Source organism: Caloenas nicobarica, chromosome 2, assembly GCF_036013445.1.
Source record: "Caloenas nicobarica isolate bCalNic1 chromosome 2, bCalNic1.hap1, whole genome shotgun sequence".
Lineage (NCBI taxonomy): Eukaryota > Metazoa > Chordata > Aves > Columbiformes > Columbidae > Caloenas > Caloenas nicobarica.
Genome location: NC_088246.1, coordinates 134,590,342 through 134,603,943, shown reverse-complemented (window position 1 = coordinate 134,603,943; position 13,602 = coordinate 134,590,342). Strand labels below are relative to the sequence as shown.

The following is a 13,602-nucleotide window of genomic DNA, read 5'->3' as shown; positions in this document are numbered from 1 at the left end:
AATACTGTCTCCAGAATGATGCAAAGATGTGAAAGCATGTTTTGAGCCTTTTTCTTGGTGAGATAATACGAAAAAAGTGCAAAAGGCTGTGCAAAAGCTTTTCTGTGCTTTCAGTCAACTATAGCGTCTACTACAGGGCTAGTGGAAAGAAAATAAGTAACTCTTAATGTGAGAATAATGAATAAATCATTGAGCAGAATGAGGAGAAAGATAATGTTTTTCCATGTTGCACAAACCAAGAAAGATTACGTTTATGGGTATATCTATGCTGGGATTCAGTATCAGAGTATTTGTGTTTGATTTCCACTGCAGAGAGGGAAAGCTCAATACTACATTCAGCAGAAATCAATATACTGCTTAGAAACATGGTGTTTCTTTTTTAATCATCCATTTTTTTTACAGTCCAGATCTGTACATAATCATATGCTGGGCATAGGACTTTAGAGCTACAAAATGCATACAGAGCTCTTTAGCAAGCTAGGATACTTAGTTGATTTCTTGGTTTTGTCTTGCCTTTAAGTCCATTGGAAAATAATCTGAAGTGTGGTGGAAAAAAGGAGAGGTACAGGCTACATCCATGTGCTTTATTTCCCTGGGAAGCCATTATCTTCCATTTTCCATTTCCATGGAAGGCTACAGGTAAAATAGTTTCTGACTGCATGGTGGTCCCCTTGTGTTACCGGACAGGGGAAACCAAGGATCCTGTTCCAGTGTAAGGAATTTTTCTCCTCCAAACTAAGAGAAATCTAATTTCTCTTGGAAAGGAATAAAATGGGAAGATGAAAAATCATTGCCTATATTTTATTGTTCCAAATAAAAGACAGGAATTTTTCCTGTATTAAAACGCAGGAAAAAAATCCAGTTTTCCATATAATCTGAGACAGTGCTCTGTGCTTACAGTGCTGGCTAGGAGGGTTTTCACATGGCAGCTTTTCACCCAAGGCCAGAAGCTTTGAAAATATGAAGCGTGCATGGGTATCTCTTTGCAGCGAGTCTGAAGTGCCACTCCACTTCTGAGACCCTTCATGGGTCCTCCTTAGGGGAAGGACCACTCTTTGGCTGGTGACCGCCAAGAACAGGAGATGGCTCGTGCAGGCCAGGAAGGCACATCTGGATGTCTGTTGTGTAGTACTGTGGAGCATGTCTGTTAAAACAGACTGATCCTCAAGAGTTATGCTGCTTAAAGTGGGAAGAAATAGAATAATTTGAGAATATATGGACAGGCAAACTGTACTTTTGAGGGATGACTCTGCCTTCAAGCTAGTGTTTGAGTAAGGGGTAGATGAGTAGGGTTCACAGAGTTGGAGAACTGCTGGGTTGGAGGAACAGAAGGACTTTGTCCAGGAAATTTCCCTTCTTTGCCAACAAATTCAAGGTTTCTTGCCTGTCTCTTTTTTTGAAAGAACTGATGAGTTGCTTGAGCATGTAGCAGGTAGCAGATGCCACTAACAGGTGAAATCAAACAGTTATGGGTCTCACTGTCAGGGGCTGTTATAGATAGCAGAAGTTTGCATTGGCCTCAAAAAGTGATTAGACATATTAATAAAATAAGATATCCATCAGGGGTGTTAACTGCACTAAGTAATTCTTGGTCAGGCGGCTTCAGGAATGCCTGTTATTGGAGGCTGGAGAAGCGTGGCCATGTGCCCACACTGTTCTTACACTCATCTTTGAGCACCCGTTACTGCCCACTAGCAGCAGCTGAGTACTGTGCCAAATGGGTACTTGTTCTCATCCAGTGCAGCTGCTCTTGCAAGGTTCAAAAGATGCAGAATCAATCAAACCTGCAAGACATCATTCTTGCGGTTAGGTACGTGTTTAATTCAGAGGGAAACAGTGGGAGGAGTTTCAAAAAGCTGGAAAAATTGGTCAGTGTATTAGGGAGCCCCGCTCAGAGCTACAGGACAAATCTACAAGTCCTGCTTGAACCCTTCCCTTCCCATCCACCTTTGGCAGAGGACTCAGTGCAGGGGTGAGGTGGCCGAGTGATTTTGGGAGTCAGCCGCAGCATCACGGCTGATTGGCCTTACCCAGTGCCTCCTGGAGCAGAAAGGGAATCAAATCCACTTTAATACACACAAAAAACCTCCAAGGATTAATTGGGCTTCAGAAGAAAAAGACAGGAGCAGCCAGCTTGGCTGCAGGAGGAGTGGAGACCCACTACATGGGAAGCCTTGACCAGAGGAACCTGCTGCACTGGGGGAAAAAGAGACAGAGAGCCAGAGAAGGAGAAAGTGCCAGCTCTGCCTCGACGCTGGGGTCTGCGGAGATCTGCTCAGCCGTGGTGGCCCTGCCTGCCCTCCACACCGGCTGAGCCGAGCCGACAGGCAGCTGGAGCCCACGGAGCTGTGCTCTGGCTGCTGGGTGCTCGCGCTGGTGTGTCTGGCACTCTCAGCGTGGAGTTGTTTGGCTGGGAAGACCCTGTTTTCAAGCTGGCTGAGCTCAGGTGGCTCTAAGCCTGGCCCAGGGAGCTTAGGGCCGTTTGGATACATCCTTGCACATGTGCTGCAAGAGCCAGCAGATGCCTTGAGCAGCGCAATGGGCTTTGTACAGCCAAGGCTGCTTGCTATATCCATGAGCATTAAACATGCCTCAGCATGGAGGCCAAATGGTGCAAACAGCCCATGTCTCAGTGAATAATGACACTGTCCAAGCAGCGCAGCAGCGTGCAGGCTGCCTGACGGGAACATGGGACTCCCCAGCCCTGCTTGAGACCTGCCAGGCACAGCGGGAGCTTGTGCTGGCCAAAAGCATGCCTGGCAACACTAAATCCTCCATGTTCCAGAGCTCTGGAAAAAAAGACGTCTGAGTTATCGGTTTCTTGATAAAATGATTAGTTAGGGAGGAATGATATTAGGTGGCTTTTTTATTTTTAGCTGTCTCCTAGTCTTCCACAACTATGTAGCTTTGAAAGAAAAAAAAAATCTGTCTTTGGTCTTGATGTGGAGAGACTGACCACCTTGGATAACCATAAATATAGTGGGAAATATTATAATGAGGAAGAATCTCTCTAATTTCATAATTGTAAATTCCAGCTCAATTTGCTGATGAGCTTTATCAAAGCTATGGAGGCGGCCTCCTGAGAAAACAGAGATGCTTGCCTGCCTTCGAAAGTCATGATTTCCTAGAAAAATACTAACTTTAAAACTAGGCCAGGCATTTGATTATTGCATAAAGCAGGAGGGCAAAAACGCACTGAAAAATAAAAAGTATAATTTCTACAGGCAGTTCTGCTATGGAGCCATCAGCTGGCCAGGCCATGCAGATAGTGCCCAAGGCTGATGACCTGCTGTGAGCTGGGGAGCACAGGACCATACAGCCGTGCAGTGGTGTCAGTGCTGGACAACGTCTTGGATGGCTCCGGAGTGCAGCTCCCAGGACACCCTGAGGCCCCCCACACAGCACTCCTTCCCACCAGACCCCTCCTGAGTGTCCAGGGATGGGGGGTGGACCTCAAAGCAGAAGCAGCACACCCCACTTTGCCCTTGTCCTCCCCCAGCTTGGGTGCTGCTGCCAATTTTCTGCTCTCTCCCAGTGGCAGCCAGCAGCATCCTCCTTCCTTGCAGCACCCAGAGGATGTCTTCTCCTTCCCCTGGAGCGCTGCTGCAGCCTGTGGGGGGGGCTGAGCAGGGACCCAGCTGACACACCAGGCTGGGTCAAGTCAGGATCCCTCCAGCATTGGCAGCGTGTCCTAGGAGTGAAGCACAAGGAAAACCGAGCTGGCCCTTCATGGGGACATCTAAAGGTCTAACACAGGGGTGTCCAACTCATTTTCACCGGGGCCCGCATCAGCCTCGCGATTGCCTTTATACATTCCAAAAATTACATTCAGCCCTTTGAAGGCAACCGTGAGGCTGATGCGGCCCCCGGTGAAAATGAGTTGGACACTCCTGATCTAACAGAAACTGTAAATTCAGGTGCAGGCTGTGTTTTATGAGCAAAGAGCTGTGCTGCTCCCAAACCTGTCCCTGGAGGCAGAAGACATTAATTTATCCAGTGCTACTCCCAAGCTAATATCTGTGTCAGGGATAATCTGCAATCCAGTAACCGGTTCTTGGTTCACTGAGAGCTGTTTGTGTGCCACAGTTTGTTCCACCATTTTTTCCACCATTTGCAAGTGTGTAAGTGTAAAACAGTGCAGGAAGGGAAGTCCCAGCTGCTGAGTCTGGTTGCTTCTGCTGTGAACATCACCCTTTCCTCGCCCGCTCGGAATCCAGCTGTAAAGCAGTGGAGTTTTCCTGCTCCCCTCCTGTACTCAGGAGGGCTGGTTCAGACTACCTGGGGGGTAGCAACCAGCTCTTAAACTCCAGACTAACTGAGCAGCTAATTTTAACCTGTTAATTCATATGACTACCTTCTCCTTTAGCTTACACAATGCCTGCTCAGTGCTGTATTCTTAAGGAAATCTAACTGAGGTAATTAATTTTGCCCAAAGAAAAAGTACTGTCTTTCATGGTGCATATAAAACCAAATCCAGATTTTAGGGTAAATATAGAAAATCAATCTCCACGATGCTTTAAAGCAGGATTTCAGGATAGAACACTATTTGACAGGCTTTTCTAAGTAAAAATTACGATGTAGTTGCCTGTTAAATAACCAGAGCTTGCCCTCTTCTGGACACAAGCAGTTGCACATGGGATTTTTTGGTGAACTGTGAATCTGTGGAAATTATTATCTAAAAGACTCTTTGGCAAATTGTGTATTCTAAGGTTTAATGTTTTTAAAATGTATTTTATTATACTGTAATTGTTTTCCAAAGTTTGTTTAAAAGTCTGTTGCAACTATAGTAGCTAAAAGAAATTTAAATTGAAGCTCGGCTGTTTCCCTATATCATACTAATCTGGGCTGTATCAGTAGATAATGTCTTTCATGTTCTCCATCTTCAGGAGTTCCCCAGGTGCTTCCTTTTCTGGGACACATTTGACCAAAGCCAACCTGTTACAGAAGGAATACATTTTCCAGCAGCTATTTGCCGTTATCCAAAAGAAAGGGAAGCTGCTGGCATCACACTGTAAACTTGAAGAAGGAGAATGTTTCTCTAAGTAAATTATCAATTATATGCATTCCTACAGTCTTTGTGGGCATTTGAACAGAAACAGGAACCTCCATAAATTTCCCCAGAGCAAGAGTTAAAGCTCAGATGTTATCAGACCATAAGCATAACACTGAAGTTATGAATGGCTGAAGCACAGGAATTTTATTTGTACTCCATGGGGAGTCCATAGCAGACTCTTGTTTCTGCTGCTCATAGAGCTATATGTTATATTTACATGTGTACCGTAGGCTGGAATTTAGGCTTCTCTGTCTTGTGCCCTACTTCCAAGTACTGGAGTGAAAGTGGGGAAAGAGTTCATTTTTTCCAAGGAGAACAGCTTCAAGGGCAACCATCCTCTCTCCTCTGCTGGGAGAGGAAACCTGCTTTTCAAATGTGAGCATTGTTTCGTGGTTCATTTAGCCCCCGATCTACTGATGGTTTTTGATGCTAGGTTTTCTTGCAGCTCCCCGAATTTCTGACATTCCCTTTGTCATCTCCTCAGTCTTTCTTCTCAGCTGATCACTGTGTATTATCTGTTGCTTTCTAGACATGTTTGAAGTTTCAGTCACGCAGATATTCTCACAGTCCTGGGACTTTCTGATGGTGGTGTTGCAATGGTTGTAATTCTGGCTACTCCTTGTTTCACACAAAAAATCAGCCCTTTTTGGTTTTACAGCTACTTGTGATTGTGTCGCTCATGTTACAGTGGAGTTAAACCTGAACATGTCTGAGCTCGGTCTTCAGATTTCAGAGTCACATCTACCTTAAATAAAGACCTAGTGTAAGCTGTGCAGCAGACTAAATGAATATCCTTCAGAGGAAATCCTTGCAGTCCCTGGTGTATTTAGAGATTATCCCCATTATTAAGACTAACCACTACATGTCACTATTGCACCAGCATCACTGTGGCACCAGCCCTGAGGAATGGGAAAGATTATCTAAAATTCTGCCATCACCTTCCTCGCAATATCCCTTCTGCTGAGTGAGTGGCTGCCTCCCTCCACCGCTGACAGGTGCTCAGCTTGGGGCAGGTGCTGCAAGACGGCAGTGGGACCTGCCTCTTCCCGTGCCACCCTCTTGTCTCTCCACCAAAAACCTGAAGAGAGGGTTTCATTTGGCACGATGGGATCTGGCAACTGTCGGATGAGAAACAAGGTGTTCACGCTGCCCTAAATGTGGGTTTTAAACCATTTCCCTCTCCTGCTGAGGCATGAGAGTACTTCTCTCGGTATGGTTTAAGGTGCTGTGAGTAAAGCTCTTTCCTACATCCGAAAGGACTGCTGAAAGGCAGACAGATACACAGCTCTGTGAATGTGTCCATAGGATACTGCTGTACATCAGTGATGTGTTTGAGGATTCTGGAGTGAAGGAACAGACAGATGTTGCTATTTGGCTATAGAAGGGTTAGGATTTTGTTCCAGTCATTAAAAAAAAAACCCTCAGCTCCACATGACAAGAAGTGTGATAACAAAGGGAAAAAATGAGCATTGTTTTCATGTTCTGGATCAGTGGTGGGTTTAATCCCTACACCCAAGCCTCCTGACTTTGGAAATGTTTGGCTTGGTTTGAGCACAAATTTTGTGGCTTCAGTAGGACCAGGTGAAGTGTGACAGGTGTGAATTGTTCCTGTTTGACCACTTGGGTGGTCTCCTCCTGGCAGCCTTGACATAACTGATGGGTTAACTGATAGCAAACCCACCCCTACCCACCCTCGGAGGGGCAGTCCTGGGACCTGCGGAGGCCAGAAGTGTCTTTCTCCATGTGCTGCACAGCTCTGTCCTGCTGCCGAGCCATCATACAGCTCATACATCACACAATTAGACAGCTCAGGGAGAGGAGGGAGCATCTGCACGGTGCAATGCTGGTGCTCCAGGCTCCCTCCTGTCCTGCGGGAGGTGTCAGGCAGCCTACGGAAAACAGTCCGCATTGCAGCTCCAGCTGCTCATAGCTCATGGCATGTAGTTGAACATCCATGGTTAAATAAATAAGCAACTTTTTTTTTTTTTTTTTTTAATCTAAAAGTCCTGAGTGCTCTGCTTGCCGTTGAATTAAAAAATGAACCAAGATATTTCAAGTAGCCAGAATGGTAATGCTTTAAAAATTGGTGTTTTGAATATTTTATTACTTTTCAAGGAGATGCTTAATCTGTAACTCCACATGAGAGACCCATGGCACCAATACACTTTTGCTAGTGCAAGCAAGGAGGAGCTAGGAAGGCAGTACTAAAGCAAAATAGAAGGAAATAATATAAAGAAACAGGAGTAATATGAGGAAATAGCCATGCTGCAACTCTCCAGGTATTTCTTTTTGCTATTATAGATTAAATATGCAGTGTATTTGCAAACAGGCTTTCAACATATGGTTATACCTTGACAAATGAACTCTAGACCCACAGCTGTTAAAAGATCCAAGTGAACAGGAGCAGAGCATGGGCTCTGTCATGGGTCTACGTCATTTCCGAGGCAATGCCCAGGTCTGTGCTGGGCTGAGCATGTGCTGGGGACCATCCCAACGGGCACTGTGGATTTGGACAGCCTTGTTTGTTGGGGTAGAGAGTATAGCCCCATGGAGATGAGGCAGGCTGCCCTGCTTGGCCTCAGCACCAGAGGTTTGTCCTTGGCCAGTTCTGCCAGCAACCATAGCCAGCAGGACAGATAGGAAAAGGGCTGGGAACATGACCAGAGCTTGTTAAGTCAATGGACAGGGAAAACTGTGAGTGACTTACCATTGGGAAACGAAACAAAAAAACCAGGAATCCTCAAACCAAGGTGTTGGACCTTAGCTTGAAATACAAGCTCGACTGAATGCCTTTTTTTTTTTTTTTTTTTTTTTTTTTTCAACTGGGGCTTAAAGCAGTATACAAACTTTGAAGGCTTGGCAACATTGAAGCTCATGACATCCATATTCAAAGTCTGCTATTTGGCTTCTCTGCAAGGTTTACATCTGGTAATTTTGCCAGAAAGACAAGGAATGTATGCAAGAAAACCCAGCTGCCACAGCGAGTTGGAGGACTCCTCTCATTCTCATTGCACACAGAGCTGAGCTTGCAGCCTTGCACCTGGATCAGCTTCTGCTGCTTTTTGATTGCGGGCCAAGGGTTCCAGGGACATAACTTGGCTCAGAAATAAAACAGGCTGCATGGGTCAGAAACTGACTGTTGCAGATCAGGAACCTTTGCCCCATCTCTCTGAAAGGGCAAGTAAATGATGCCACTTTCATGACTATAAGTCAGAAAACTAATCCTAGAGGTAATTCTTGGTCACTTGTCCAGTTCTACATGGGATCCAATCCTATTTTATAACTGCAGCTGAACAGCTTCCCTAGCAATTTTGTGTTTTTCAATAAATCTTGTAAATAAATCCCTTTTATCCTGAAAATAAGTTTGTTAACAGCCAGAATCTTGCTGCAGCTATTCATATATGTACCCAGCATTACATTATTCACTTTTCTTCCTGAAATTTGTTTTTTCTCCAATATTGAGTCAGGATTATAGGGTGCATGTGTGTGTAGCTAGTTCTCTTTTTTAATAAACTCAGTGCTAGAGGTCACATTTATAGGCTCAGTTTATATGGTGATGTTTAAAAACAAGCAGCCTAGGCACTGGAAAACACACAGCAGGTGTTAGTCCTGTATAAGCAGAGAAATAGGCTTGGTTTATTAATAGGTGTTATTTAAGTCTCACTTAAGTCTCTTTCCATGCTTTTATGACTACACTAGGTGTTCACCTCACATGGGCACATGTCAGAGAAGTAATGGAGCGAGAGAAGAAACCAGCCCTTTTTCAGTTCACAGAACCCCAATTCTTTATTAATCACAGCTTGTTCACAATGACATACAGGAAAATAGCACTAATGAAGAGTAGAATATGCAGGCAGCAACCTCCAGGGGGGTAGGGACAACTTCAAAACTGCAGCTATTTTGGAGATGATGTGTTAGGTTTGGTGATACTGTACTTGGCACAAGCACCCTGTCTAGTCATTCCTCCTGCTTCAGCCCTCTTAGTCCTAGATGTCCATCACTAGGTAGGGTTGGCTAACACTGAAGAGTAAAGGTCATGATGAATGGAAGTCAGCAGTGTCAAAAAAAAAAAAAGTAACAACTGGCTCATGAGTTCCAGGTGAAATATTCGGTAGCCTGTTGTACTATTACACATACGATGTTGTAGCATCAGATAAGTATCATAGATCATGGCACCTACAGATAAAGCCACTTGATGCTATCTATTAGTTGGCTCCATCAATAAATTTTCAAGTGGTGAATTAAGCTCACTTTATGATTAGCATTTTTATGTCTGTTTGGCATTATCCAGAATTTGTCATAGCTTGATGGTTACAATGTGCCTCTTAAATTTGCCTCAAACTGATCCCACTTGCTTTCATGGTGTTGCACCGCAGCATTTGTTGCCTCCCACCTCAAAAAGCAGAAGCAACAAGTACTGCACGTGGTGATTTAACCTCAATTATGCAGCACACTGCAGAGTCCTGTAGTGTAAGTTGCATTTGAAGAAACTACATTTTAAGAGCCTTTTGTCTTGGACAGCTGAACGTGAAGTCACGATACCTGTGATCTGGTCACTGTTTCCACGAAGCTTATTGATGGCAAAGCAGTCTAGGTTATTAGGCAATGACTGGTCTCTAGCACCATTGAACTACTACTGACCTCGTGGTGTGTTGGAATGAAAGTCGCAGGGAATGGAATTAGACATGAGGTGCTTCAAATGAACAGACCCAGCAAGTTCAACCAAGTGGAAATAGACAACATCAGAAGCCTGTTACAGGACATGTAAGATTATGAAATAACTTGCATAATGCAATACTTGTATTTTTTAACAAAAATGTAAGTATTTACAAAATAAGATCCAAGTTTTTTAAACATCAAGCAAATCATTCTGCAAAGAGACCGCATTGTTTTTGTTTTTATTTTTGTTTCTTTTTTAAAGTTTTTTATTGAGTTCTTGATTTTTTTTTTAAACCATGTCATACATTTCCCATACTGATATCGCATGATCCATAATAATATAGGCAGGGGGAGTTTACTAATGGTGGGGATGGGTCACATCCACCATTGCTGTTTTCAGCCAGACAGTTCCACCTGGAGCTCCTTGTTTCTACGGACCTCTGCAGCATGCCTCTCCTGGAAAACATCAAGAAGGGAAAAATCAAACCTCTTTCTCATTCTGCCTGCCCAGAGAGGTTCCTGATGACAACCCATTTAGGCTGTGCATTTGATGCTTGTGCAAAAATTGTTTCACAGCACAACCATCTTGAAAGGATGCAGCTCAGAAGAGGTGTCATCCACCAGACCAGCCTGTGGCATGTTCAACACTTACATTCTGCTTTTGCTCTGGAGCTCAGTCTTTTATGTGATGCTGCCTTATCACCTCACCACCTCACAGAGTTTCATTTTAAAGGCCCACATAGGGAGGTGCTGCTTGCAGCATAAAATATGCCGTGCGCTCACATTTGTCCTTTGAATTCCTAGATGTTAAACTAAATATAGGGAAGGATGAGTGGGCTTGAATTAATTGCTTGCACACTGTATGCAGAACAAGTGTTATCTGTAGCATTTGGGAACCATAAATAAAGGTCCAAGAATTTAGTTCCACCAAGATGGGTAAATCAGAACATCTCAAACACCCCCTTAGACCGAATGATAAAGCCAGCTCTCCTCTTCACTCTTTCTCAGGCTATGATGGAGAAGGGATGTGGTTACCAAAAGTCAACACTAGATCCTTCTGTCCACTTTCAGCCATGTTGTCTTCCCTTTTACAAAAGCAGTCATAATTAATTTAGACTTTTATTGAGCCATTGTATACTCAGATACTTCTGTGGAAATGGGCCTGTAATCAGGAAAAACAGCTGCCAAATGGATTTAGGAATGTTCTACTTGAGGTGTTTATAAAACTATTATTTTGGCAACTACTGGGTTTATGCCTCTCTCTTTTCCACTGTCAGACTATCAGACTTTTACCTCTTGTGTCTGACCACTGCAAAAAAAAACCCCAGACAATCAAATGACAAGCACAAGGCAACTACAGAAGCCAACTTCCATCCCTAGCTGACTTCAGTTTAAGGCATTTCCTAGCTATTTCCATGCATTAGAGGGTCTTCTACAGTCAAAATTTCACTGAAGTCAACAGTCATCTTTTTATTGACTGAGTTGGACAATTCACAGTCAACTGCATCAACTGACTCTGTAAATCATAGTTTCTTGTAAGATCCATAATTCTGAACGTTAGATTTTATACGGACTTATTCCTTGCCCCTGTTAACTGCAGTATACAGAAGTTATCTTTGTAGGAACTTCTAGACAACAAAACCTCAGCACATCCACAGTTCCGAGTAACTTTTGCAGATTTGGACCCAAATATCTCACTTCTTCTTTTCCTGCATATTCAAGGTTCACTTTTGTGTTGGCAAAACCGTCCAGTCATGCAATCGTTAATCACTGGTCTGTACAAATGTTCTCAAATCAGCTTTTGTTGTCTTTGTTCACAAACCTTCTTTGGATTTCATGCACAGATGCCGTCACACTGCTCTGGAAACAGGGCTTAACAGTCTGTTAACATTAACCTAGGACAGAAAGATGCTTCAGCTGTCCTTCCCATTTCCTTTTGGGCCTCAAGGATGGCTAACTGGCTTTTCTGTTTATTTTCATAAGCTTTGGGATATGTGCCTGCAAACTAAACTAATGTAAAAATGTCAAGTAATGCGGGTACAGTTCTTAAGCTAAAGAATTATCCTGTTTGCGTAGTCACTTGTAACATCATCCTTTGGTTTCTGTTGTTTCTTTCCTGCCTTCTTAGACTTTTATCTCCAACAAATAAACAGAGGTGCTTATGGAGAAGATCTCATTGGAAACCACTGAGAACTGTTTTCTTTCTCTTAGTCAATTTACTAACATATTAGAAAGTTCATCATTGAGAGAAACAAGTGATCACTCATGCAGAACTAATTAGTTTTTTTCTTAACACTTTTAAATCTTTATTCACACGTTTCCCTCTGTTGTGTGGAAGGGTCGTTTTGGAGAAGGGCACATTTGATTCAACATGGGGCTGTTTGTGATTTACCCGTTTTCTCTGACTGAACCAAAGATCTCCAAAAGAAAATTTACTCTCTTTTAGTTGCAAGATTTATGGAAGAACACACCCCTTTTGATGTATAAGAGGGATTTTTTTCCTATATTTTTTTGCCTTTCTCCTCTGAGAAACCTAGAAATATAGACACAGGACAACTATTTGATTTGATCAATGACTTCTCTTAAAAGTCAAAAACTGAACACATGACATTTCATTTGTTCACAGCACTTCTTAAAAGATCAAAAATCAACCCTTCTCCAGAGACAGTTCAGTAAAGGGCCATGAAGACTAAGGAACTGTAGCATCTCTCAGTCTCTCCTATGAGGAAAGAATGAGAGAGCTGGAACTGTTCAACCTGGAGAAGACTCATGGGGGACCTTATATAAATACCAGAAGGAGGGTACAAAAAGGACAGAACCAGACTCTTTCCAGTGGTGCCCAGTGACAGGACCAGAGGCAGTGGGCACACACTGAAACACAAGAGCTTCCTTTTGAACATCAGGAAACACTTTTTCAATGTGAGGTGACCGAGCACTGGCACAGATTGCCCAAGGATGTGGTAGATTCTCCATCTCTGGAGATATTCAAAAGCCATCTGGACATGGTCCTAGACAGCCTGCTCTGGGTGTCCCTGCTTGAGCAGGGGTGTTGGACCAGATGACCTCCAGAACCCTCTTGCAACCTCAACCATTCTGTGATTGTGTGATTATAGATTATAGTCTTTCATCAAAAGTGAGCGGTAGTTTAGATAGACATCAGGGGCTTTGACTTAAAAATTGGCTGAGTGTAACAACTGAGATAGGAGCTACCCAAAACATCTTTTCAAAATATTGATTAAATTTTCCTCTCTAGTCTAGGGTAAGGAGTTATGGTGTGGTTACCTTTTCTTGGAGACGTTCAATAAGAGCAGCTAAATTAGCTTCACGGTTTTCTTTGATCTGTTCCATTTTCAGTATCAGCTTTTCCTCTGCCATTTTGCTGAAATTATTGTTCTCCTCCAAAGCCTTCTGAAGCACTTCTCGCTCATGTTCTCTCTTCTCTGCCAGATGTTTCAGCACCTGGGCCTCCTGGGACTGGAAACAGAGACACGTGTGGCTCAAGTGAAATTCGTGGAGTAAAAAAAAACCCCATAGGGCAACAGTTCAAGGAGTAAAGTTTATTGCTTTGTTGTTACATGCACTGTTTGGAAAGATCACTTGTGTGTATAAACGAGATCGAGCTTCAAAAACAGGGGCTTAGAGGCACTGGCAAAATGTGAGGGATGTGCCTGAGGCAGCAGCAGGGGAGTATCCGCAACACTTCTGTTCACAAGCAATGCTGCCGTGTTCCTGCCCTGGGCTGTCTGGGGTACTGCAGTGGTTGCTCAACCTCTGACAGCTGCAGTCTTTCAGCTATGAGCATTTTATTAGTATAAGTACGGGATTAGGGGCTAAAGGTATGCACAGTGTTGAAAAGGAGGTTGCCGACACAGAAGAGGGGAAGTTTTCGC

The 13,602-nt window shown here is 43.6% G+C and overlaps 1 protein-coding gene across 2 annotated transcripts in view; it reads right to left on the bottom strand.

The window, feature by feature from the left end:
• Positions 1-10,015: 10,015 nt before the first annotated feature.
• Positions 10,016-13,602, bottom strand: part of STMN2 (stathmin 2) — a 38,227-nt gene continuing 34,640 nt past the window's right edge. For both annotated transcript variants that reach the window (XM_065629137.1, XM_065629138.1), the window contains exons 4-5: positions 12,995-13,186; positions 10,016-10,168 (exon numbers count right to left, since the gene is read on the bottom strand). In XM_065629137.1, the coding sequence (XP_065485209.1) occupies positions 10,109-10,168; positions 12,995-13,186 (252 nt within the window). In that variant the 3' untranslated portion in view covers positions 10,016-10,108. The remainder of the gene's footprint in view (positions 10,169-12,994; positions 13,187-13,602) is intronic.